Here is a 24,597-nt window from a genome sequence, read left to right on the forward strand (position 1 = left end):
TACCATTTATATAACCGCCATATAACTTGAATTTTACCTGCTGATTTACTTTACATGGAGCAGCCACATGAATAAAATACCAACCAAACAAATTGAATTTTCAATATTTATTTTAAAATATAATAACCAAACATAACATATGATATAAGAATATATGAGGCCCCTAGATGCAAAACTAGATAGGTATTTAAAAATTTTTAAATATTTAAATTTCGACAATATTGCCTAGCCAACATTCTAAAAACCGTTATTGAAAATTCATAGCAATTTTAAAAATTTCAGCTTTTTTGTGCTTTTCTAAGTTTTAAATATCATGGATTAATCTGGTTTCGCATCTTGGAGCCTCATATATATATGAAATTGCAAATTAAATTAATACATTTAATATAAAAAGGCGGTAAGTACTTTAATAATAACATAAAAATATATTAATTGCTTTGAGCTATATTGCTGCTGCAGCTAACTTTATATTTGGACAATTCAGAAGTGTGTTATATTCATGTAAAATTTGAGTTGTTTCCATGGTTGCGAATAAAAAATTTGATTATTTGAATCAATTTAAGTCTACAACTTAAAGCTTAATAGAAATTCAGATTAGGTTTACCCTTTTTTCAGATCAAGAATATTCAAAGGTGTCGTGGAATCCGATTGCTGTCGTAATTGAATTTGAAAGTAATAAAGTAAAGTAAAATATGAATTTAAAAATGTAGGACTAGTAATTGAGTCAGACTTATTATTGTTCTAAATCTAATCATTCAAGCAATAATTCTGCAACCCTTAGCAGAAGTATTGATTGGTTTCAAATCTAATTCCAACAGCAATCGTACACGACATTCTTTGTTATATATGTACATGAAATTGTAACTTAAATTAATACAGTTCATATAAAGAAAAGTAAGTATTTTAATAATAAATAAACTCGCCTTATTGGTTTTTATTTTCCAATTGAAATCTTTTCCAAGCGAACAGAAAATAATTTTAAGCTTTAGAAAAAACTTCAATTATTTGAATAATCTACAACTTAAAGCTTAGTAGAAATTCAGATTAGGTTTACTTTTTTTTCAGATCAAGAATATTCAAAGGTGTCTTGGAATCCGATTGCTGTCGTAATTGATGAACTTAAAAATGTACGACTAGTAATTGAGTCAGACTTATTATTGTTCTAAATCTAATCATTCAAGCAATAATTCTGCAACCCTTAGCAGAATTATTGATTGGTTTCAAATCTAATTCCGACAGCAATCGTATCACATCCCTTATTATATATGTACCTGATATTGCAACTTAAATTAATACTGTTGATATAAAGAAAAGTAAATACTTGAATAATAAATAAACTCTCTTAATTGGGTTCAATTGAAATCTTTTCCTGTGCAAGCACATCGCTAACCTGTGTTGGCAAAAGATATGATTATACTGTCTTCGATAGATAGTCGGACGAGCCGCTACTCGGCGATGTAGAGATGATCGTTGTGTCGGTGGCAGCAGTTACAACAGCAGTTTCTAACTTGCACCATCCGCACAGTGTGATGAATGCTTCACTGCCTTTTCCAATTGCTTGGCACCAGCAATTTTTGCTGTTTGTAAAGCTTTAGCTGTAATGCAAATATATAGATGGGTTAAAGTGGTTTTCGTATGTTATTCAACAACTCACCCTATACCATCATCACAGCCTTCTCATCGATTTTGAATATGGGTACTGTTTCAGTATTCAGACCCAGTTCGTTTGATGCAATATTTTCGATTTGATGAATATGTATACTATCCGTTAGGCAGACAATTAGGTGCGTTCGATTCATTCATATGCTGTGGGTATTTGAGCCGTAGACGCAATTGATATATTGTAACATTTGTAAACAGTTGGGTTTCTCTGCTGTCACCATCACTACTAGAGAGCTATTGAAGAAACGCTCGACCAAGATATGTTACGATTTACGCGCATAGATTTTTTCCACCTTGTCACAGTTATTGATGGAGAAAATGCGAAAGCCATATTTACCATCCAATACGGAAATGGAACTGTGGAGGAAGAAACATTTTATAAAATTTAATAAAATCAATAAATGATAGTTGTGTTAAAATGGGGTAAAGTATCGTATGTTAAATTATAGCGAAGTTTGAATATGTCTCATTCTTCATTCTTAGAAACATGTACGAAGGTACCTCGTAAGATATTAAAAATCCTCAACGCTTTTTTGAAATAACTTAAAAAAAACTCATATTCATCAAATTTCTGTTTAACTTCTACATATCAATAGCTACCTTTACCACCAGAAGGAGTCACTATTGCTTCTACACCTATGCTATTGTTTCCTACACCGATGAGCTTTGTAATAAAATAAACAGCTATCTCCCCAATCTCTCCATTTTTGTCGCCTCCCGAAACCTGATATTGTAACCAACCAAATCAGCGGTGATCTTATTTAAAACATAGCCGCGCCAAATGTCGACCATATGACATTACCCTACCGACTGTCTTACACCTTAAAATTTTGGGTGTGACTTTCATCAGGATCTACATTTTGGTGAGCACGCAGCCGTAATTGTTCCGAGAATTCAGAGCCGTATCAAAATCCTCAAATCCCTCGCTGGCAGTACCTGGGGAAAGGATAAAGAAACGCTCATGACTACACACAAAGAAATTAGCCAGCCGATTAAGTGCTATGCCATATGGTCGCCAAGCCTAAAAATTACCCACTGGCCTGCCAAAATACTGCTCTCAGAATTGCCACGGGCTGTCTTCTTATGTCCCCAGAACACCATCTGCATAATGAGGCGAGAATACTCCCCATCAGGGAGAGAAATGAGATGCTGCCCAAACAGTTCCTGTTGAATACCCAGAAACCTGAGCATCCCAACAGACATCTGATTGGTCAACCAGCACCGCCTAGGGGCCTAAGCAGTCATCTCCGTAAGCATTTTGAGGAAATACGGCTCCTGAGAACCCAGCCATATGAAGCGAAAAAACACAAGCAGGTCCTTGGTGAACTCCATAAACAAGCGTCGGACCTTTATGCTAGGAATTGCCCGGTGAATCCAGTACTCAAAGAAAAGTATACAAACCTCGCGGAAGAGGAACGCATACTCCCCAGAGAAAAGCGAGTCACTCCAGCTCAACTTCGTTCTGGATACTGTAACAGGTTAAACTCTTACCTATCCAGAATCAACCCCGACATACAAAATGTATGCCCCGCTTGCAATGTGTCCCCACATGACACCAACCATCTCTTTAATTGTAATGTGGAACCAACGCCTCTAACACCCCTTTCATTATGGTCCTTGGACTCCCGTTAGAGGATATTGATGATAATTTCTGATCGGTCGCACCTATTGGATGGGGCGAAGCACTGCTACAATAACAACGTGTGATAGATGGTTGCATCATTCGTTTGTTGCTCCCTGTTGCTTTGCTTATATTTTTTTTCTCAATTTTAAACAAATTCGCAACAATAACTAAACTTTTAATTTGTTAACAAAAATAGAAATGCGCAACAAAATTTCAATTGGCAAATCAGCTGACTTCGAAGATTCGAAATTCCTATTCCCCAATTATTGTTCTCTCTAGGAGAAAAGAATTGGAGGAATTTTTCTGCGGTGCTATTAAGGCAATGACCTTTGACCTCGGGTAATTTTTTTTAGCTCGAATAGGATAGATGCGGACTTTTAATTTTAATATTTTTATGGTAAACTAGAGGTCCTCACTAAAATTTGGCTTTGTAGTAATTTTTGTTATTTTAATTGTCTAAATTAGCCGTTCTAATATTAAAATCGCCACTCTCAATACAAATCAAAAAACAAGTATGAAAAAGTTGTTAACGTTACAGTGCTTATGGATTCATTTTAAGAGTGCATTAAAAGAAAAAAAGTTTTGTTAAGCACATTTTTAAAAAGGAAAGGTCGGTAAAAATGGGACTTACCATATATTCATATCGGCTGCTGAGTGGAATATCACCAAATCTCGGCTGCCGTTTCAAAAACTTCCTTTCTCAGAATTCGTTTGAAGAATGCCCTATCTTAGAATTTGTTTCATAAACACTCCAGCTATTGTCAAAATGTGTTGTATTTGAGCTCAGATCGGTAATTTTTGAAGCCAAATCTGAGTTAGGGCATTCTTCAACCGAATTCTGTGATAGGGCTTTTCTAATATACGGGGTTATTCAAATGTTTTCTGAGAAAGGTGCTTTTCGAAACGGCACCCGAGACCGGGTGATATTGTTGTAGCAGTGCTTCGCCCCACCTAACTGCTACAACAACAACCGGGTGATATTCCAATCAGCAGGCGATATGGATATAAGGTTTCATTTAGTTGTCCCATTTTTACTGAGCTTTTGTTTTTGTGTCTTTCGTTTTACGGATATGTTTAGATATAAGTTTTTTTTATTAACTTTTAAAATACATCCATTTTTAACTGCCGGCCGTTCAAACTCTGAACCCTATTGTATATTCTTACGATTTCAATGAGAATGATTTCCCACACTCTGAGCACGAGTATGGTCGCTCGCCGGTATGCATACGTATATGGCGCTTTAGCATAGATGAAGTTGTAAAATCTGTGAATTAACGATCAGTAAAATGAATATCATTTACAATAACACTGTCTTATAAACCTTTACCCTTGTTGCAGAAATTGCACGTATATTTTCGTTTGGGTTTTGGCGGCTGCTGAATTTTAGTGGCCAAATTTTGCTTTAATTTAGCCTCCTCCTCCTTTATAAAAAAAATAAATAAATGTAAGGCGCGATAACCTCCGAAGAGATCTAAGGCCGAGCTTCTCTTCCAATTTGCGTCGTGCTCCTCTTGATTTTTCCCTACAAATTGGCCGGACGGGACCTACATGATTTATGCCGACTCCGAACGGCATCTGCAAGGCAGATGAGTTTTCACTGAGAGCTTTTCATGGCAGAAATACAATCGGAGCGCTTGCCAGACACTGCCGAGGGGCGACCCCGCTTAGAAAAATTTTCTTCTAATTGAAAAATCTTATTTCTAAAATTTTGATGTTGCTTTGCCCGGGAGTTGAACCCAGGGCATACGGTGTGATAGGCGGAGCACGCTACCATCACACCACGGTGGCCGTAAAGTGAGGAAAAGTTGATGGGCAAAACTCACATCTATGAATATTTTTGCCCAGATGTGTACGTAAATGCGACAGCACTGGACCGCTTACAGCAAAGGTGCATTCGCAGTATTCGCATTTGTATGGTTTTCCACCGGTGTGAGTACGTATATGACGGCGTAGATTTAGAGCGTAGGTAAAGCTTTTTAACGGAACCAAAATGAAAAGTTGAAATAAATTAAGGTACGTTAAGATGATGTCTGTATTATAACTTACCACCTTTCACAAAATTTACATTTATGCGGCTTTTCATTACTATGAATTAGTTTGTGTGTTTTTATATGCAATACCACAATATTTTTACCACAAATATCGCACGGTTGTCGCTTGATCCCTTCATGAGTTTCTTTGTGTTTGACCAGGGCAGGATTGTTAGTATATCTCAGTGGACAGTAGAGCCATACGTAAGACTTATCTTCACAGTTATTGAGACGATGCATTCGAAGGTGCCTGTATATTATATAGATAATAAAGTAAAACAAGTATATAATTTATTATCTCACGTAAAAATGTATTGAATTTATGCTCAGATATGGCGTTTTGAAATTCTGAAAAATATCGGGAGTGGTGTCAAACGACGCGTATTGACCTCCACAAACAATAATCTGAAGACAGACAATTTTGTGGTTGTTGTAATGTTGTTGTACACAGGAAAACATTTTGTGTAGAAAGAGTTTTTGCATGGATTTAATTGTGATTTTGCAGGCGGACCTCACATAGGCAGAATTAGTCCGTAGTGCTACCAGAAGTTTATTTTACGACCAAATTGAAAAATCCTATCAAAAACCAGGACATATGTTATAAAACAATTCCGTCCTCTTGGCAAATACTAGAAGCTTTCTAGGATTTATACCACTTGTTGCTTTTATATCTAACAGCTGTATAACTCTTAATAGCTGGGGTTTTAGCCTGACAAGCGCAGGGCACAAGCACAAAACGTGTTTGATCATTTCCTCCTCCTACACGCACTTCCTACATCTGCTCGCACTGACCAAGCCTAATTTAAAGGCATGTGACGCCAAAAAGCAGTGACCAGTCAGAATACCAGTCATGAGTCTACAGGCCTCCCTTTTTAATGATATAAGCAACTTTGTTTGTCTAAGGTTGTAAGACCTACACATAATCTTCGACACTTTACAGCCCCGTGCTTGGATCCGCGCCTTTCCTGCTGGTAGATCATGTGTACCTCTCGCATTCTCTTAATCAGGCAATTAAAATATAAAGGTAATTCTTTACTTTAGCTCCCAATAATGTAAGTCATGAATAAAATAACTTCTGAAACAGGTAGAAAAAGTAAGGGTGTCTAAGTTCGGGTGTAACCGAACATGAGCTTCAATTGTACATTTCATTTCAGATGAATTACTTGTATACATAATTTTAATAGGTTCTTGACGAGCCATAATGTAAGCGGTTTACTTGAGCTGGCCGGTCAAAGCACTTCATATAGGGTGTATGTGTCCGTAATGTTACCAGAATCGGTGTGATGACCAAACGGAAAAGCCCGATTGGAAAATACTAGAAGTTTTCAAGGTAACAACTAAAATCCTGCCTCTAAGTCTGATAACTATGCTTCCTCGAGGGAACGGAGCCTTAGCTACGCGCGCGCAAGAAACGAACGCATGCACTAAACATGAAACCCCCGAAGGGAATGTCCTCGTAAACACTCGCCTCATGAGCCTCAAGTCTTCTTTCTTCAGAGGCAAGAGCAACTTTGTTAGTCTAATATGATAAGGAGTGCAAATGCCTGATTTGAAGGCCTTCTTACATGAGTTAATAAATCTATTCATTTGAAAAGTTAAGAAAATGGAGAGGAAAAAGGTAAGAATATTTTTGTTAAGTCCTGATGTGTGTCATGCGTTAAGGGGCCGAATAGTCACCGATAGAATACGATAAGGAAAATTACCTTCAATCACACGTTCACATCGTGCCGAACACAAACAAAGTAGTAGGAGCACGTACATCTCGCTCATTTACTTCAATAGTGTCATAACTCAAAAAACATGACTTTTGAGTTAATAACATATAAACGTACCCAATATCATAATCTATGTTGTATAAAAAATCTTTGTGATCAGTTAAAACTTTACCACGTGCTATAACAATGAAAATAAGCCTTTATATGGGCAACATATGGCAGTTAAAATCTTTGAATGGCTCTCCTGGAAAATTGTGTTTTTGGAGTTATGACACTATTGAAGTATATGAGCGATATGTTATTATGCGAGCCCATATTTTTACGTAACAGTCCAACGATCACGGATGTTACGGCTTTATTTGAGGTTGTTGTTGTATTAACGGTAAAGGCACCCCAAAGGTTTGGGCGAGTGTTATCGATATGGATTCGGCACGTTACGTAAAAAACGCAGTCAGCAGCTTTAACTCCGCCGTCGACAGTATGACATCATCCATGACATCGTAATAAAAAATTTGGGTAATTTTTTACTTTAGCTCACAACTGCTAAAACTCGTCTAAAAATATCGGGAGAGGTGTCAAAAGACGCGCTTTGGACCCAGGATCACGAATCTGAAAGCGGAAATTGGAAATTTTATTTCGTTTCGGAGATATTTGCAAACAAAATTAAAAATTTTCATGTGGTTATTGTAATTTTGATGATTTTGTGGTACCCACAAGAAAAACTGTGGGTAAAAGTGTTTTGCGCGGATATAGTTTGGGTCTCCAAACCGGTGTTGGACCCACCCAGGGTAATTTTTTATAAGCGCGGCCGAAGGCCCCCAATGCAGAAAGGTGTTCTGCGCAAAAATACTATGGATCCCACCTCCGGTTTCGGAGCGCTCCGTGGCCATTTTGCGGTTTTTTTGAAATATCTTGTAACAGAAATTAAATTCTTAATTTCCGCTCTCGGATTCGTGGTCCAGGGATCAAAACGCGTCTTTTGAACCCTCTCCCGATATTTTTGACAGTTGTGAGCTAAAGTAAAGAATTACCAAAATTTGTATAACAATTATTATCTGGTTTATTTTTGTTGATACCTTTTCACATTTTTCCATGTCACGACACGCCATATAAATTGTGGCTCCACGTTTAGCTAGTTCCCGGGCTGTCTCCTTTCCTATGCTGGTATTTGCTCTAGTAATAAGAACAACTTTCCCTAACGCCGTCGTACTCTTTCGATACTTCCCACCTTGCATATAGGATCTACACACAGACAAATGGTATTAGTTCATACAGCTTATTTTTAAATATTTAAAATGTGCGTATTCATGATTACCTGATAACCACAAGGCGGCGGCTGCAGTCAGTAGCCAAGCAATAGTTATTTGCTCCAATATGCCAATCATCCTGAAATCTTCATTATTACCGAATTTTTAATGGTAATAGTCTAGTTGAGGGGTCGACTGCCAAAAATATCGAGAGAGGTGCCAAACGACGCGTCTTGACATCAGTATTAATAATACGAAGGTGGAGAATAAAAATTTTAACTCGTTCAAAAGATATTAATGAAAAAACGGAAACACTCCCTAAAACCTTCAAGTGTCTTTATCGCTACAACATCAACATCTTTAATGAGTATGGATAAACTTTTTAGCTGGCGAGCCACAGTTGCTTTTTGCTTTTTAATACGAAGGTGGAGAATAAAAATTTTAACTCGTTCAAAAGATATTAACGAAAAAACGGAAACACTCCCTAAAACCTTCGAGTGTCTTTATCGCTACAACATCAACATCTTTAATGGATATGGATAAACTTTTTAGCTGGCGAGCCACAGTTGCTTTTTGCTTTTTTCGGCGAATACGTAAATGTTTTTTCACGTTCCTGTAATGGTTTCACCACCATTTGGGTTTCGTTTACGGTTGGCGATAGATTACCCAGTTTTGTTGTAGGTTCAGCGGCTTGCATATACTGGATACCTTTTTTCATCATGTACTCAACTTCTTCCATGGTATCATTGAAGTGCAATGATTTTTCGGTACTCTCATTGAACAAACTACGATTTTCTTTATCATTTTCAAATGATTCTTCAAAGTCAATATAACTTTTGTTATGCTAATTACGGAGCATGCTTTCCGCATTTCGTGCTATTGGCTCTATTGCAATTTCCTTCTGTTGTTGTTCTTTCTCCTCTTTAATAAAGACACTTTTGTTTAAATTTCCGCCCGTTTCATCTGACTCATCATCCGACAACTCAATTACTCCTAAAGAATCATCAGGGGACGCGCTGGAAGATAGTTTTTCACTGCCATGCATATTTTTATTATCATTGGTGATAAGTTCAGTCACAGTTGCATGCTCATTTGCTGGGGGCTCTAGTGTGTTATCTAGGTTTATCAATATTATACTTTTTTAAAGTTCATGCGATTCTTCGGAGGACTCGCTTTAGGTATAATGTGAAAATTTCCTGGGTGCACTTGTGCCTGTGGTGTCATGTGCTGTTTCATAAAATCTTGTTGTCGCTGAAGTTTCACTGCCTTTTTGAGCGCTTTGCAAGCTTATGTGTGATGATGCATCATCACCACCCAAAGAACTATTAGACTGATCTTCGCAATTTTCCTCTAGTATAGTAGATGGTCTGAGAAGTCTCACCATTTTCAAAGGTGAAGTTTGTAAAGTGGTATCGCCCACTATTGTGGAGTCCCACATTTTAGATGGCGCTTCAATATCTTCTTTAAAGGAGTTTCATTTTCCAATTGATGCTGCTCCTGTACGCATAAGTCATGCAATAGACGTTGCAGTGATTGTGCTTCTTCATCTATTTCTTGTAGTTCTAAGATTATATTATTGTCACGGATATTAGCATCACTAAGCTATACCATCACTAAGGCCATGCTAAGCAGTATTTACGTCAATAATCAAATCAAGTATACACATATATAAGGCAGCCCAGAGAGATGTCACACACAGATGCATTTACTTATACGCCTATGTGTACTCGAGAGACTGTAAACTACAAACATTCACATCAATAATTCAATCATTATGTATCTACATAAACGAATAAATAATTGCGTCTACACATATGTACGTATACGAGCAGTGGAGCGGCAATGCACAAACACATGCATATATCTTATCTGAGTTGTCACAAGAGAGGGCAATAATTTGTGCACGTAGTTGTGGCTGGCGATTTTGTAGCCGAAAGTAACTAGTAAGTTCTGGAATGGAAAAGCCTAGAAGGATGCAATTAGAAATCAAAAAGTATAAAAGGTGCAACAGTAAAGGCAAGGAGTTTGAGTTTGATTTGAGTTGTCAAGCAGTTACGACTAAGACGATATCTAACGAGCAATAGCAGTATTATTTTGAATAGTGGAGTTTCATTTGAGCTATCAGTTTGGTTATTAAGCTATTCGTTGCACAGTTTGAGTGTTATTGTGAAGTATTTTAATAAAGGCCATTTTTCCATTATTCAATATTGGAGTTATTTATTCAACAGTTTAGCGATACGAACCTAGCAAAAGGGCAAATAAGAGGAATTTGCAAGTAAAATCGTTACAATTGGTGTCAGAAGAGGAATTGTTGTATAAATTCCAGAGGACAACAAGGACATGGCAAAGTTCAGTGAATTGAAGATCCAGCAACTAAAGAAGGAGTTGGAGAGCCGTGGATTGAATACAAGCGGCGTTAAACTTGAACTTCAGGCACGGCTACGAGAGGCAATGGAAGCAGAAGGAATTGATGTGGAAGAGTATGACTTTCATCTTGATGGCGAGGAAATAACAAAAATGGAAGGAACACCGCAGACAATGGCGAACACAGACTTGAACATGATTTTGGCTGCAATATCTGCTCAAACATCGACAGTGGCTTCTTAACTGGAATCGCAAAAGACAGATATAACATCTCAACTGGCATCTCAACTAGAAGAACAGAAGACGTATATGGTATCCCAACTGGAATCGCAGGAAACCCGTATAACATCACAATTGGAAGAACAGAAGACATATATGGCATACCAACTGGAATCGCAGGAGACACGCATAACATCAAAGATGGAAGAACAAGAGGAGCGCTTATCATTGCAGGTGGCACAAATGTCTTCACAGTTAGAAGCACAGGAAGCAAGGGTAACATCAAAACTGGAAGCGCAGGATGCAAAAATCGCTCAATTTCAGGCAGAAGTCGATGATTTGAAGGGTCGTATGGGGCAGTTACAATTAAATCGTCCAGCAGTTTCAGCGAGTAATCCAAAGGTAAAAACACCATCCTTTTACGGTTCTGTTCCTTTCCAGGTCTTTAAGCTACAGTTTAAAAAGACCGCAGCAATGAACAACTGGAATGCGGAAGATAAAGTTGCTGCACTGTTCGTGGCATTGAAAGGGCCTGCAGCGGAAATCTTACAGACGATTCCAGAGTACGAACGGAACAGTTATGAAACATTGATGGCTGCTGTAGAACGACGTTATGGAAGCTAGCATAGGAAACAGATATTCCAAATTGAGTTGCAAAACCGTCACCAAAGAGCGAATGAGACTTTGCAGGAGTTTGCCTCGGATGTTGAAAGGTTAGCTCATCTCGCAAATGCGGACGCACCCGTGGAATACACCGAGAGGGTAAAAATCCAGAGTTTCATAAATGGCATACGGAACGTGGAAACGAAGCGAGCTACATACGCAAACCCAAAGCTGACATTTGCTGAAACGGTATCACATGCATTGCCTCAGGAAACGGCCTCACTATTGAGTAAACCAGCATACAAAGCTCATCGTGTGGAAGTGGAAAGACCAGATTGGGTAGACACAATTTTGGATGCACTGAAGGGATCATGACAGAAAAATTCCGTAGTTATTAAATGTTTCAAGTGCGGCAACCCAGGTCATATTGCACGACATTGCAGCAGCGGTCCCAATAGCTCCAACAATGTGGGTAGTCGTAAACGCAGAGCAGAAGGTGATGAGCAAATCTCCAAGACCACTCAATCGTTAAACTAAATCGAGTCAGCCACAAGGGGCGACAGCTGGCTCCCGCAATTGAATGCCCCATAATCTCTATCTCGCAGATTGGAAGAAGATCGAGCAATCTTACTGTTGGAGGACATGTGGACGGAAAGGAACGTTTACTGACTTTAGATACGGGTGCATCTCATTCCATCATTCGAGCGGATTTAGTCAACAAAAAGATAAGACCATTGCTTGGAGCAAGATTACGTACAGCCACGGGAGAGGACACCCAGGTAATTGGAGAAGTAGAATGTGAAGTCGCAATTGGGAACGTCACGGTAGTACACAATTTTATAGTGGCAGAAATTGTTGATGAAATCATTATTGGAGTGGACTTCTTAATCGACCAGGGCATCAAGATCGACATGCAAAGAAAGACGATGCGATATAAAAACATGGATGTACCACTTAATTTCGGCTACGAGAGAGGCTACAGCAGTAAACAGGTGCTGGTGGAAGAGAGTCAGCAAATACCACCAAAATCCGAAGCAGTCATCTGGGCAAAGGTTGATGGAGATTGTGGGACAAACAAATTGTGGGTTGTCAAAGCAGCAAACAAATCAGCACTAAACATACTTGTAGGAAAAACCCTGGCTATGACAAAACAAGATGGACGTATTCCGGTAAGAGTACTCAATGAGTTCAAGTCACCACTCAAACTGACTAAAGGAGCTATTTTGGGAAGATGTCAAGAGGCTGAAGTAGTTATTAACTGTGAACAGCTCCAGGAACACGTTACAGCTAGTAATACTGATCTTTCAAATGACATCACGGCATGGACGCAGGGGCTAGAGGAAGCATATCAGAGTAAGGCAAAACAACTGCTCCTAAAGTACGCGAACATATTTGACCAGGATGATTCTAAACCAGGCCGCACCAACGTTGTGAAACATCAAATTGACACTGGAGATGCGAGGCCGATCCGTCGAGCTCCACGTAGTGTTCCACTGGCGAAGCGGCAAGTTGTGAGTCAAATCATTCAAGAAATGAGCGACAGCGGCGTCATCGAACCATCAGCTACTCCATGGAGCTCACCGGTAGTACTTGTAAAAAAGAAGGATGGAAAAATGAGATTTTGCGTGGACTACCGGAAGTTGAATGACGTAACGAAAAAGGATAGCTACCCATTGCCAAGAATTGACGACACTCTGGACTCGCTATCTGGTACGAAATGGTTTTCCACACTGGACTTGAAAAGCGGCTACTGGCAAGTTGAAGTGAAGGAGGAAGATAAAGAGAAAACAGCCTTCAGTGTGGGTGATGGTCTTTGGCAATTTACAGTGATGCCTTTGGACTTTGTAATGCACCAGCTACTTTTGAGAGACTCATGGACCAGGTACTGGAAGGACTACATTGGAAAACATCAAGAATTTTGATGAACATCTTAAGAACTTGGAGGAAGTTTTCCAGAGAATAGCTGGCGCTGGTCTGAAGTTAAGTCCCAAAAAGTGTGCGCTGTTTAAAAAGGAAATAAATTATTTGGGTCACAAGGTAACGACAGAGGGCATCTGCACTGCGAACGAAAAGATAGAGGCTGTAAAGGATTGGCCAATACCACAGAACCTACATGAATTGAGAAGTTTTCTTGGGCTGTGCACATATTACCGCCGATTTGTACCAAATTTTTCCAGCGTAGCCCATAGCCTCCATGAGCTTACAAGAAAAAATAAAGCTTTTGAATGGAAGAAGGACCAAGAAGTGGCTTTCCAAACATTGAAGGAGCGTTTGAGCACTGCCCCAATGTTAGCATATCCGATTCCAGGAGCAACATTTATTCTAGATACAGGTGCGAGTGGATATGCTATAGGAGGCGTTTTATCACAACTGGTCGATGGACAGGAAAAGGTAGTTGCATATTACAGCCGTTCGATTGTAAAACCAGAGAGGAACTACAGCGTTACGCGGAGAGAGCTGTTGGCATTGGTAGAGTGCATTAAACATTTTCACAAATACCTCTACGGCCAGCGATTCCGTGTCAGGACAGATCACGCAGCGTTGAAATGGCTTCTGCAGTTCCGTAATCCGGAAGGACAATTGGCACGGTGGATCGAGCGACTACAAAGCTATGACTTTTCCATTGAGCATCGAAAAGGTAGTACCCATGGAAATACTGATGCAATGTCACGAAGACCATGTAGTTTGGAATGCAAGCACTGTTCAAAGGCCGAGGCTAAAGAAGACATTATAGATGTCCGGCTAATGACTATAACGTTGTAACGAAGCTTTTTCGTGCCCCGTTGCTTCTTTGATATTTGCTGGGGTATACTCGCCGTGCCCAGGGTTCGTTTACAATAAATTTGTATTAAAGGGGCACCTTGCAAATCGATTTAATATAAAAAACTTCACTCTCTTTATTGGTTCTAAATTCTATAATATAAAATAAAACGTGTTTGTATACTTCATTTTCAATTTCACTTGGATTATCTTGCGGTATCCTTGATTGCGGTGGCGGACCTTAGCGGTCCGGCCGTATTCCGTTAGCTGGGTCCCGTTAGTATGTGGCGTCGGTGCCTTGACGCGCCTTATGACGGCGTCTCCCTCTGCTGCGGTGCTCTGTCGCGCCTTACGTCGGCGTCTACTTGTATTGATGAGGCGATGCTCTGTCGCCGTGTTCCGTTAGACGGATCCCGTTAGTATGTGGCGTCGGTGCCTTGACGCGCCTTATGACGGCGTCTCTCTCTGCTGCGGTGTCCTGTCGCGCCTTACGTCGGCGTCTACTTGTATTGCTGAGGCGATGCTCTGTCGCCGTGTTCCGTTAGACGGATCCCGTTAGTATGTGGCGTCCGTGCCTTGACGCGCCTTATGACGGCGTCTCTCTCTGCTGCGGTGCTCTGTCGCGCCTTACGTCGGCGTCTACTTGTATTGCTGAGGCGATGCTCTGTCGCCGTGTACCGTTAGACGGATCCCGTTAGTATGTGGCGTCGGTGCCTTGACGCGCCTTATGACGGCGTTTACTTGTATTACTCTGCTGTGCCTTGCGTCGGCGTCTATTTGTATTGCTGTTTGCTGGGAGATTCTCTGCCACGCCTTGCGTCGGCGTCTACTCGTATTTGCTGGGCGATACTCTGTCGCGCCCTACGCCGGCGCTTACTTGTATTACTCTGTCGGTGTACCTCTGCTGCGCTCTGACGCCGCGCTTGGCGCTGGCTTAGCCTGGCTGCGCTACGCGTCGCCGCGTTGACGTGACCTCTGTCGGCGTACCTCTGCTGCCGCGGTTCGCGCTGGCTTACCATGGTTACGTTGTGCGTCGGCGGACCTCTGCTGCGCTTTGCTGCCGCGCTCTGCGCTGGTTTACGTGCGTTGCCGCTCTGTTGCGGCCTCTGCCGGCGAACTCCTACTGACGGAGGTGAGCGGGTGTCACCTGTCGCGGTTGCGCGTTACTGTGGCGGGGCATTTGGTCTTTGGGGGTGATGCGTAGAGAAGGTCAACCGCAATCACCATTCCACGACTCGCTCCTATGAAGTGGATTCCTATTGCATAGAGAAGGTCAACTGCAATAGGGATATACTTCGCTAGTAGCTCTGGTCACGACCACAGCTCCGTGCTGACGTCGTGTGTATGCGTAACTCTGCTGGCGTCGTGTGTATGCGTGACTCTTCCGCCGAGGCTTATGGCGATGGCGCGCGGGCTCGTGACGTTGTGGGCATTCGCTTAGCGGGGAGCGAGCGTAGTTTAAGGCGTTGTAGAGCGGTCAAAACCAGCTTACCCACAATCCTCAACCCACGGCTCTCTCCTATGACGGGAACTGTCTTGCGATGGTCAAAACCGATACGCCTTTCAGATGCCCTTCAATTGCTGCTTAGGTGACAGTCGCAACTTTGCGCCCCGTTAGGTGAGATCCGTTAGCCTCGGTACACTCACGTTGTTGCGTTTCACCTCGACTCACTCCTACTGCGGTTGCCGACGTACTTCTGCCGCAGATGACGTTTGGATGAGCGCGGGATCACGATGCTGTGGAGGACGTTTGCTTGCGAGGGAGCAAGCGTGATCTAAAGCGTTGTGGAGCGGTCAAAACCTGCTTACCCACAATCTTCAGTCCACGACTTTCTCCTATGAAACGCACTGGCTTGCAATGGTCAAAACCGATATGCCTCCCAGAGCGCTCCGGTCGCAACCACAACCGCGTGCTGACAGGCTGCTGGTTTGCGTGTGTCGCTCCTTTTATGGCTGTTGTGTTTGGTGTTGCTAGCTCAAATGGTTGCGTTGCCATGGTCACCGTGTTGCTGTTGAATGTTGCGAGCGCTCGTTGTGTTGCTGAGATTTGTTGGTTGATCGTGTTGCTAGAGCCTTTTGTGGCCACTTGTTGTGTTAATGTCGTGTCAAATATGTTGTGGGGTCGTTTTGTGTGGGCCAAATTAATGAGGATTTATTTGGTCCTCACAACGTGTACGGATGAATGGGACAAGGAACAACTAAGGAAGTGTCAGCTAGAAGATACAGATCTGTCACATGTTATGAAAGGGCTAGAACGAAACGAAAAACCAAACAGAGAGGAGATGTCAGCAGAGAGTCCCATTGCGAAGTCATATTGGGCACAGTGGAACAGTTTAGAATTGATATCCCGTTGCTTACATCGAGTATGGGAGAGCTAGGGTGGTCAATGCAAGAAGAAACTGATAGTTGTTCCCAGAAAGAGGATTCCTGACGTGCTCAGCGATCTGCACAATGGTCCAAGTGGAGGTCATCTTGGGATCACGAAGACACTCGAGAAAATTAAGCAGAGATTCTATTGGGTTGGTTGCCGTCAGTCGGTCACCGAGTGGATTGCCAATTGCGAGGTATGCAACAGAGCGAAAGGGCCCAAAACCCGAAGTCATGGCCAGATGAAGCAGTATATTTCAGGTGCACCCTTTGAAAGGATCGCCATGGATGTCGCAGGTCCATTTCCTACTAGCAACCGCGGAAACAAATACGTACTGGTGGTTATGGATTATTTCAGTAAATGGCCAGAGGTATACCCAATCCCAAACCAAGAAGCAGAAACAGTAGCAGAAGTGGTTAAAAACGAATGGGTTGCGAGGTATGGTGTACCAATGGAGTTACATTTTGACCAAGGCAGGAATTTTGAATCAGCTGTGTTCCAAGAAATATGCAAGAAGTTGGGCATTCGAAAAACACGGACAACTGCATTGCATCCTCAGTCCGATGGTATGGTGGAACGTTTCAATAGAACATTGGAGGAGCATTTAAGGAAAGTAGTAGACAAGTACCATAAGGACTGGGATACACACATATCATTATTCTTGATGGCCTACCGATCGGCAGTACATGACACAACGGGCCAAACTCCCGCAAAGGTAATTTTTGGCAATGACCTTCGACTGCCAGCTGATTTGAAGTATGGGATAGATGCCGATGCGGATAGGAATGTCAAGAAATCCACTGATGTCTTGGAAGAAGAGCTGAGAGAGATACACGATCTGGTAAGGCAACGAGCCAAGATTATGAGTGACAAGATGAAAGCGAGGTACGATAAAGCAATTAATTCGGAAGGGTTTCAGGAAGGAGATTTGGTGCTGCTATACAACCCACAACGAAAAAAAGGTTTGTCCCCGAAATTTCAGTGTAACTGGGAAGGCCCATACAAAGTTGTAAAACGGATCAACGATGTAGTGTACCGCATACAAACCACTACCAAACCACGAACCAAAATGAAATTTGGAAAGATTAGCAGCGTTTAGATCGAGAGATCTGTCTGATCGGGACGATCAGACTTAGGTGGAGGGCAGTGTCACGGATATTAGCATCACTAAGCTATACAATCACTAAGGCCATGCTAAGCAGTATTTACGTCAATAATCAAATCAAGTATACACATATATAAGGCAGCCCAGAGAGATGTCACACACAGATGCATTTACTTATACGCCTATGTGTACTCGAGAGACTGTAAACTACAAACATTCACATCAATAATTCAATCATTATGTATCTACATAAACGAATAAATAATTGCGTCTACACATATGTACGTATACGAGCAGTGGAGCGGCAATGCACAAACACATGCATATATCTTACTGAGTTGTCACAAGAGAGGGCAATAATTTGTGCACGTAGTTGTGGCTGGCGATTTTGTTTTATTTTATTTATTTATTATTACGGTCTTTAAGACCTAGTTTAGGTTAAAATAAGAGATTAAACATAAATACTTATGTCACATTTAGTGACGTACAATATAAAAACAATTTTTCTTTGAACTTACTAATATTTTCACAGTCTTTCAAATCAGAAGGTAACTCATTATACATTTTATACCCTAAATATTCAAGAGACCTTTTGGCGAACTCAGTTCTTATTCTAGGCAGTCTTATATTATTGCAATTTCTTGTTCCATAATTGTGGATTTCATGATTATAATGTATTTTACTACTCAGGTAATTCGGTAACATTCCTAACCTAAGTTGGTGTATAAATTTCAATGTGAAATAACTAACTGACTGTTTAATACTAAGCCAGTTTAATCTATTGAGCATTACAATTTTTGGCGTTCTTGGAGGACATTTTAAAATAAATCGCATTGCCTTGTTTTGCTGTATTTGAAGTTTCTTAATATATATATCATTACTTAATAGCAGAATAGTAGGACAATAAATAAAGTGTGGTTCAATAATTGAACGATATACCAATATTTTATGACTTTGACTGATATGTTTACATGTTCTATACATGAAGCCTATTTTCTGTGCAATTTTCCTTTCCAGATAAGTTACATGCTCTCCAAAATTTAGATTATCATCAATCAAAACTCCTAAATACTTAATTTTGTCTACTCTTTGGATTTCCATGTTTTTTACCTTCAGCGTAATATTATTTAAACTATTGTTACTTATGATATTAGTGTTTTTACAAAATATCATGAACTTAGTTTTTTCGACATTTAATTTCAGTTTTCTAAGGCATAACCATTTGTATAGCGAGTCCAGGTCTTCTTGTACTTTCAGCATGGCACATTCTGCATATTTTTCACTTATGATAAGCAATGCATCATCCGCAAATAGACGTATTTTACAATATTTTAAGCATCTTTTGATATCATTGATATACAATGTAAACAATATTGGCGCCAAGACCGAGCCTTGTGGTAAACCAATGTTAACATCCACCACTGATGAAACCTCCTTTCCAATTATCGTTCTCTGTTTTCTGTCACCCAAATAACTCCGGAACCATTCCAAAGCCTTTCCTCTTATACCAATTTTAAACATAACGTCCAATAGCTCAGATCTATCGACAGTTTCAAAAGCCCGTTTTAAATCCAAGAAGACAGACACCGTAAATTTTTTGTCCGCCATGTCTTCTTTCCAATCTGCAATTACCATATTCAACGCTGTTTCACAAGAATGGCTCTTCCTGAATCCCGATTGTTCTGGGATAATCACATTGTGCTTCTCTAAGTATGCCACAAGTTGATCCTTCACCACTGTCTCCATAATTTTTTCATCTGTAGGTAACGTGTTAATTGGACGTAGTTCCTCGGGTTTCATTGTATTTTTTACTTTTTCAACAGGTATTATTGTTGAAATTTTCCAGTAACTAGGTACAATACCGCTGTTTAAGGATTCGTTAATTATGTCTTTGTAGAAATTAGCAGTATATGTCATGGCATCTTTAACGACACCCTCCGATAAAAGCTTGTCGCCGCCATATTTGTTTTTAAGTGATTTTGTGATAATAATAATATCGTCCACTACAATGTCAGTAAATTTAAATGTTTCAAATGGATTACTATGATTTGCGCTTATTTCATCCCCATTTACAATTTCTTCGATGCTATCATTAATTTCAACAATACTTTGTATAAAAAAGTTATTTAGGGCATTAGCTATATCATATTCATTTTCCAGGCATTCACCGTTAATTACAATTTTAGTGATATGTTTTTTAACATCATTAAGCTCGACGAGGTCTTTTAGACACTTCCACATACGTTTCATATCGCCATTGTTATGATTTACTCTATCTTCCATGTATTTCTTTTTTTTATAAATTATGGTTCTTTTATATATTTTCTTAATGACGTTATATTCGTCCCAAAATCCAGTATTTCGAGCAGTTTTATAAGATTCTATTTTTCTTTTATGCAGGTTTGTTAATTCTCGGTCGTACCACTTATTTCTTATCTGTATTTGGGTCCTCTTTATATAAGTCAGTGCTTGCATAGCCACAGTTAAAACTTCGTTTAGGGCTTTAGTTTTAGTTTCTACTCCGGAAATTGACATAAAGCTGAAATCGCATGTTCGTAGCAAAGTTAAAAGATTTTCAGCACTATAGTACTCCCAACATGTAACAGTAGCATACCTTCTCATTTTACAAAGCTTTGTTGTTGGCACTTCGAAGTGGATTGTCTCATGGTCAGAAATGCGATGTTCACCTATATTTACTGCTTTAACTTTATCATTGTTACTGAATAGCAAATCAATTCTTGTAGACGAGTACTCTGTTATCCTTGTGTCGAAGTTTATCCTTTGTATCATTGCCATTTGTGCAAATAAACTTGTTAGCTGGTTTGAGTATGTTGACGATACATTTACATTGATATTAAAATCACCAATTATTAAATTATTATCCGCCTCCTTGAGATGTTCAGTGATGATTTCATTTAGATAAGTAATAAAGGTGGAGTCACTGCTACTTGGTGAGTGATATAGTACACCGATTTTCCATTTTAACGCGCATTTGTTTATTTTTACAATAATGCACCACACATTCATGTTGATAGCTTTATTACAAACTATGCTAAATTGTATATTTTCATTCACATACATGACAACACCGCCAGTGTGCCTACTTTGAGAGTCGCAACGAATGCATTTGTATGTCGGAATACTAAGTTCAGAATCCAAGATATGTTCTGTTGTACACGTTTCCGTACATAACACAATACTTGGTCTTCTTATTTCAATAAGACGTTCCAGCTCGATTTTATTTGCTATGATACTACTAATATTAAGATAAATGCATTCCAAGTTGTATATATTGCTATCTCGATTTGAATATTTTGACTTTTGCGCTGCTGTGAGGATTTTCTTTGGTTGCTAATAAACAACTTTCCTTTTCCTTGCATCTAGCTTTTGTTGGTATACGGGACAAGTTCTATCCAGAGTATCATGGTTTTCGTCAAGTCCTAGATTCAGCTGCTTGTTTGCTCGTATGCAGTTAATGCACTTGTTTACTGCATCCTTTATGCATTGTGTATGCTTATGCTCACCCAAGCATTTTGTGCATACTTCCTTTTCCTTGCAGTCAGCCGCTTTGTGATTGAAGCCTTTGCATTTAAAACAACACAATACCTGCACTGCATCATATACTCGGCAACGTTCCCAACCTACATTAAGCCTCTCTCCAGCTAGTACATGTGCGAACGCTTCAACATTCATTTCTATCACAGCATTATAATAGTTTTTCGCGTTCTTTTTCACTTCATATTGCTTAACAATTTTGATGTCCGTTTCACTTAAACAAATGTTTTGTCGTTTGATTCTTTGCACCAGTTCCTCGTCGCTATATTTAAAATTTATACCAGTCACCATGACTGCTGGTTTCACTTTTTTGGGAATCTTAACCTCATAGTTATTTCCCAGATTGTTCTCAATGGCATTTTTTATTTTGTCACGCTCATGGTCATTTTCGCTTTCAACAATAACAACTCCGCTTTGTCTTGCTACTATATTAGTTATTTGCAGCCCTTTAGGATCAACTTTCGAGTTTAGGTCAGTTTTGGTTATTTCTATATTTTGCTTTTTATTCGGCTTGACAATTAGGGGATGATTCTTTCTAATGTCTGGTAACACTTCTTTTTTTTGTCCATCATTTTTTGTTATCGCTGCGTATGACACTTTGGCTTCAACACTATTAACATTTTTCTTTATTTCATTGCACATTTTTTTATTCTCTTTACTTATTTCTTCAATCATTTTCTTATTGTCATCCTTGTTTGTTTTCAACTCATCACAGACCTGCTCGCTGCTTCGCTTGAAGCCTTCAGCAATTTCCCGTATTTTGTTCACTTCTACAACACTCTTTTCGCATGATTCTTGCGCTTTTTGCATTGCCTTAATTCTGTCGCTAAATGCAACTTCCACTGCTTTTAAAACTTGCTTTATTTCTCTTTCATGTTTCTTGAGAGCATTATCAAATTCATTCCTGTACTCAGATAGTTGTTTGCCATTTTTGCTCACTACCATCTGCATATCTTTTAGAATGTCATCTACGTTATGCACATACTGCACACAATCATTACACATAAATCTAAGCATTTCACATTCGTCTAATTTATTAACACTATATTGGTCTATGCCAGAGCATTTTGGTGCTAAATGATAATATCTCCCACATACCCCTTCGCAACGAATTTTTGACACTTCTCCTCGTATTGTACTTTTGCACTTGTCGCATTTACTCTCCATTTTTTATATAGAATGAATATATGTATATATATGTATCAAACTTTGTAAGTGTATGCGTTTTGCTTTCTTTATTTAGAGTCACTTTCTCGCAAATATATTAAATTTAAAAAATCAAACTTTATTTGGTATAATATTCTTGAAACCAACTTCTGCTTCCGCTTTTTGAGTCTCTGTCTCACACATTATTTATTCTTAAGAAGTATTTGAATATAGTTTTACCATTTTAAAATGTAAAATTCAAGGAGCAGAAATAAACACAACCGTACCGTTTTACCGACGTTGCCAACATGTAGCCGAAAGTAACTAGTAAGTTCTGGAATGGAAAAGCCTAGAAGTATGCAATTAGAAATCAAAAAGTATAAAAGGCGCGGCAGTAAAGGCGACGAGTTTGAGTTTGATTTGAGTTGTCAAGCAGTTACGACTAAGACGATATCTAGCGAGCAATAGCAGTATTATTTTTAATAGTGGAGTTTCATTTGAGCTATCAGTTTGGTTATTAAGCTATTCGTTGCACAGTTTAAGTGTTATTGTGAGGTATTTTAATAAAGGCCATTTTTCCATTATTCAATATTGGAGTTATTTATTCAACAGTTTAGCGATACGAACCTAGCAAAAGGGCAAATAAGAGGAATTTGCAAGTAAAATCGTTACATTATTAAATTTATACCACGCAATCTTATCAACTTTCAATATGTTGTATATTCACTTACCTTGTTTACAAGGGATTTTAAAATAGTTTCCATCGGCGCTGCGCTTTTTAGCATCTTCTTTAACCATATCCTTGTTCTCGCTATGTATGTACTTAAATAGTGTGCTGTCAGGATCGGATGCTGTTTTATCACACATTTTTTCCAAAGCCATAAAACTTTCATCAGACGTACGTTGCTGTTGGCATTCGAATATAGTTTCGTCACAAGATGCCTTAGTTGAAAAATTATAAGGAATCCTCTTTATAGTGTTTGCATTGTTGGATTTATTTTCATCTTCCATTTCAAATATTTTGTTCATTGCATTTCCGCTAACAGCAACGTTACTTTCGTGTTGATCCACATTCGCTACACGAGGAGCTGCGCGTGCTTCTGGCAAAGTTTGTAGATCCTCCTCTAAATCCAAGCTAAAGCGTTGGAAAGATACCGGCTCTTTAGCAGGCGTTGTAGCCTTTCTAAATTTGTTCGTGAATCTAGAAAAAAATGTTGAAGATATTGTTTGTATTAATTTTTAATAATAGGTATATATTACCATGCTAAAGTGATATATCTTTTTAAAAGTAAAGTAATAAAGTTCTACAAGCTAGTAGCTACTTTTTAGTCAAAGATTTGGAAAAATTTCAAATTCTTATATAGTAAGCCAATTTACTCTACAGTATTTAAAACATCCATCTCCATGCTCACTCGAATGGCTCATCATAAACAAGCATACAATTTTAATGATATATTTATAAGCATTTACCGTTGCATGACAAGTAATTTCTTGACTTTTGCACGCCAAGCTTTATTTGCTTGAAATTTTTCCAATCCAGACATTTGTATTCAGGAAAATTGAAAAAGAGCAACAAACATCCAAGTTATATTTTGTTGAACCACAGCAGACAAGGCGCGGTAATCTTCCAGGGTTTTCGTTACGAAATATCTTTTCCAGATAAGCTTATACCACTTGAGCACGCTACGTTGTGTTATTATTTTATCCAATAGTTTCTTAATAGTTGCCCCATCATTTGAAATTGTGGCCTCACCACTGGAATCAACAATATGCTTGTCCATATTACGTGGACCCAATGTAGTGCGTACAGCGTCCACAATTGAATGCGAGGTATTGATGTTGGATATGATGAATATTTTTTACATAAAAACTCATGTACCCAATACAAATTCAGGCATACCGCCGATAACACACCTTTTAAACGACGTTGTGTACAAATCACTTAGCGGGTTTTCTTCTATGATTTGTAGCAATTCTTCAACAAACGTTGGATCATGTATGGGATGCGACCAAAGTGGACCGCTGTAGAGTTATCTACTTTATTTAAATATACTTTATTTTTGTATTTTAGTTTTTGAATTACTTTATTTTTGAATATTATTTCATAAAGAAAATTTTAATGTCACTGTTTTTATAAATTTTCAATGTTAATATCAATATTTTAAAATAAAAATAATTAAAATTTTAAAAAATATATAG

The 24,597-nt window shown here is 39.1% G+C and overlaps 2 protein-coding genes and 1 pseudogene across 6 annotated transcripts in view; 1 reads left to right on the plus strand and 2 right to left on the minus strand.

Moving 5' to 3' along the window:
* The window catches only part of LOC137233880 (uncharacterized), a 63,986-nt gene that overhangs the window by 18,665 nt on the left and 20,724 nt on the right, over positions 1-24,597 (plus strand). The window lies entirely within an intron of this gene.
* On the minus strand, positions 169-24,329 carry LOC137233884 (uncharacterized). 3 transcript variants are annotated; one of them, XM_067757403.1, is made up of 4 exons: positions 23,869-24,326; positions 23,130-23,581; positions 1,662-2,019; positions 169-1,595 (listed from the first exon to the last, which is right to left on the minus strand). In XM_067757403.1, the coding sequence occupies exons 1-3, from the start codon at positions 23,940-23,942 to the stop codon at positions 1,889-1,891; spliced, it is 657 nt and encodes a 218-aa protein (XP_067613504.1). In that variant the 5' UTR covers positions 23,943-24,326; the 3' UTR covers positions 169-1,595; positions 1,662-1,888. The 3 variants fall into 3 exon arrangements, with proteins under 3 accessions (XP_067613504.1, XP_067613503.1, XP_067613502.1); XM_067757402.1 differs by having other exon boundaries at positions 1,655-2,019; XM_067757401.1 differs by lacking the exons at positions 169-1,595; positions 1,662-2,019 and adding an exon at positions 9,730-10,243 and having other exon boundaries at positions 23,869-24,329.
* LOC137252935 (uncharacterized) lies at positions 8,528-10,030 on the minus strand (annotated as a pseudogene).

The sequence above is a fragment of the Eurosta solidaginis genome, chromosome 5, assembly GCF_040869045.1.
Source record: "Eurosta solidaginis isolate ZX-2024a chromosome 5, ASM4086904v1, whole genome shotgun sequence".
Classification (NCBI taxonomy): Eukaryota; Metazoa; Arthropoda; class Insecta; order Diptera; family Tephritidae; genus Eurosta; species Eurosta solidaginis.

Excerpts from the sequence above, each read along its gene's own strand:
- LOC137233884 (XM_067757401.1), bottom strand. The coding sequence starts at position 23,942 with ATGTCTGGATTGGAAAAATTTCAAGCAAATAAAGCTTGGCGTGCAAAA. Across the intron at positions 23,582-23,868 it reads AAATTACTTGTCATGCAACG|AAAGGCTACAACGCCTGCTA; the intron begins GTAAATGCTTAT and ends GAACAAATTTAG. Across the intron at positions 10,244-23,129 it reads TAAAATCCCTTGTAAACAAG|GCTTTTCCATTCCAGAACTT; the intron begins GTAAGTGAATAT and ends GCATCCTTCTAG.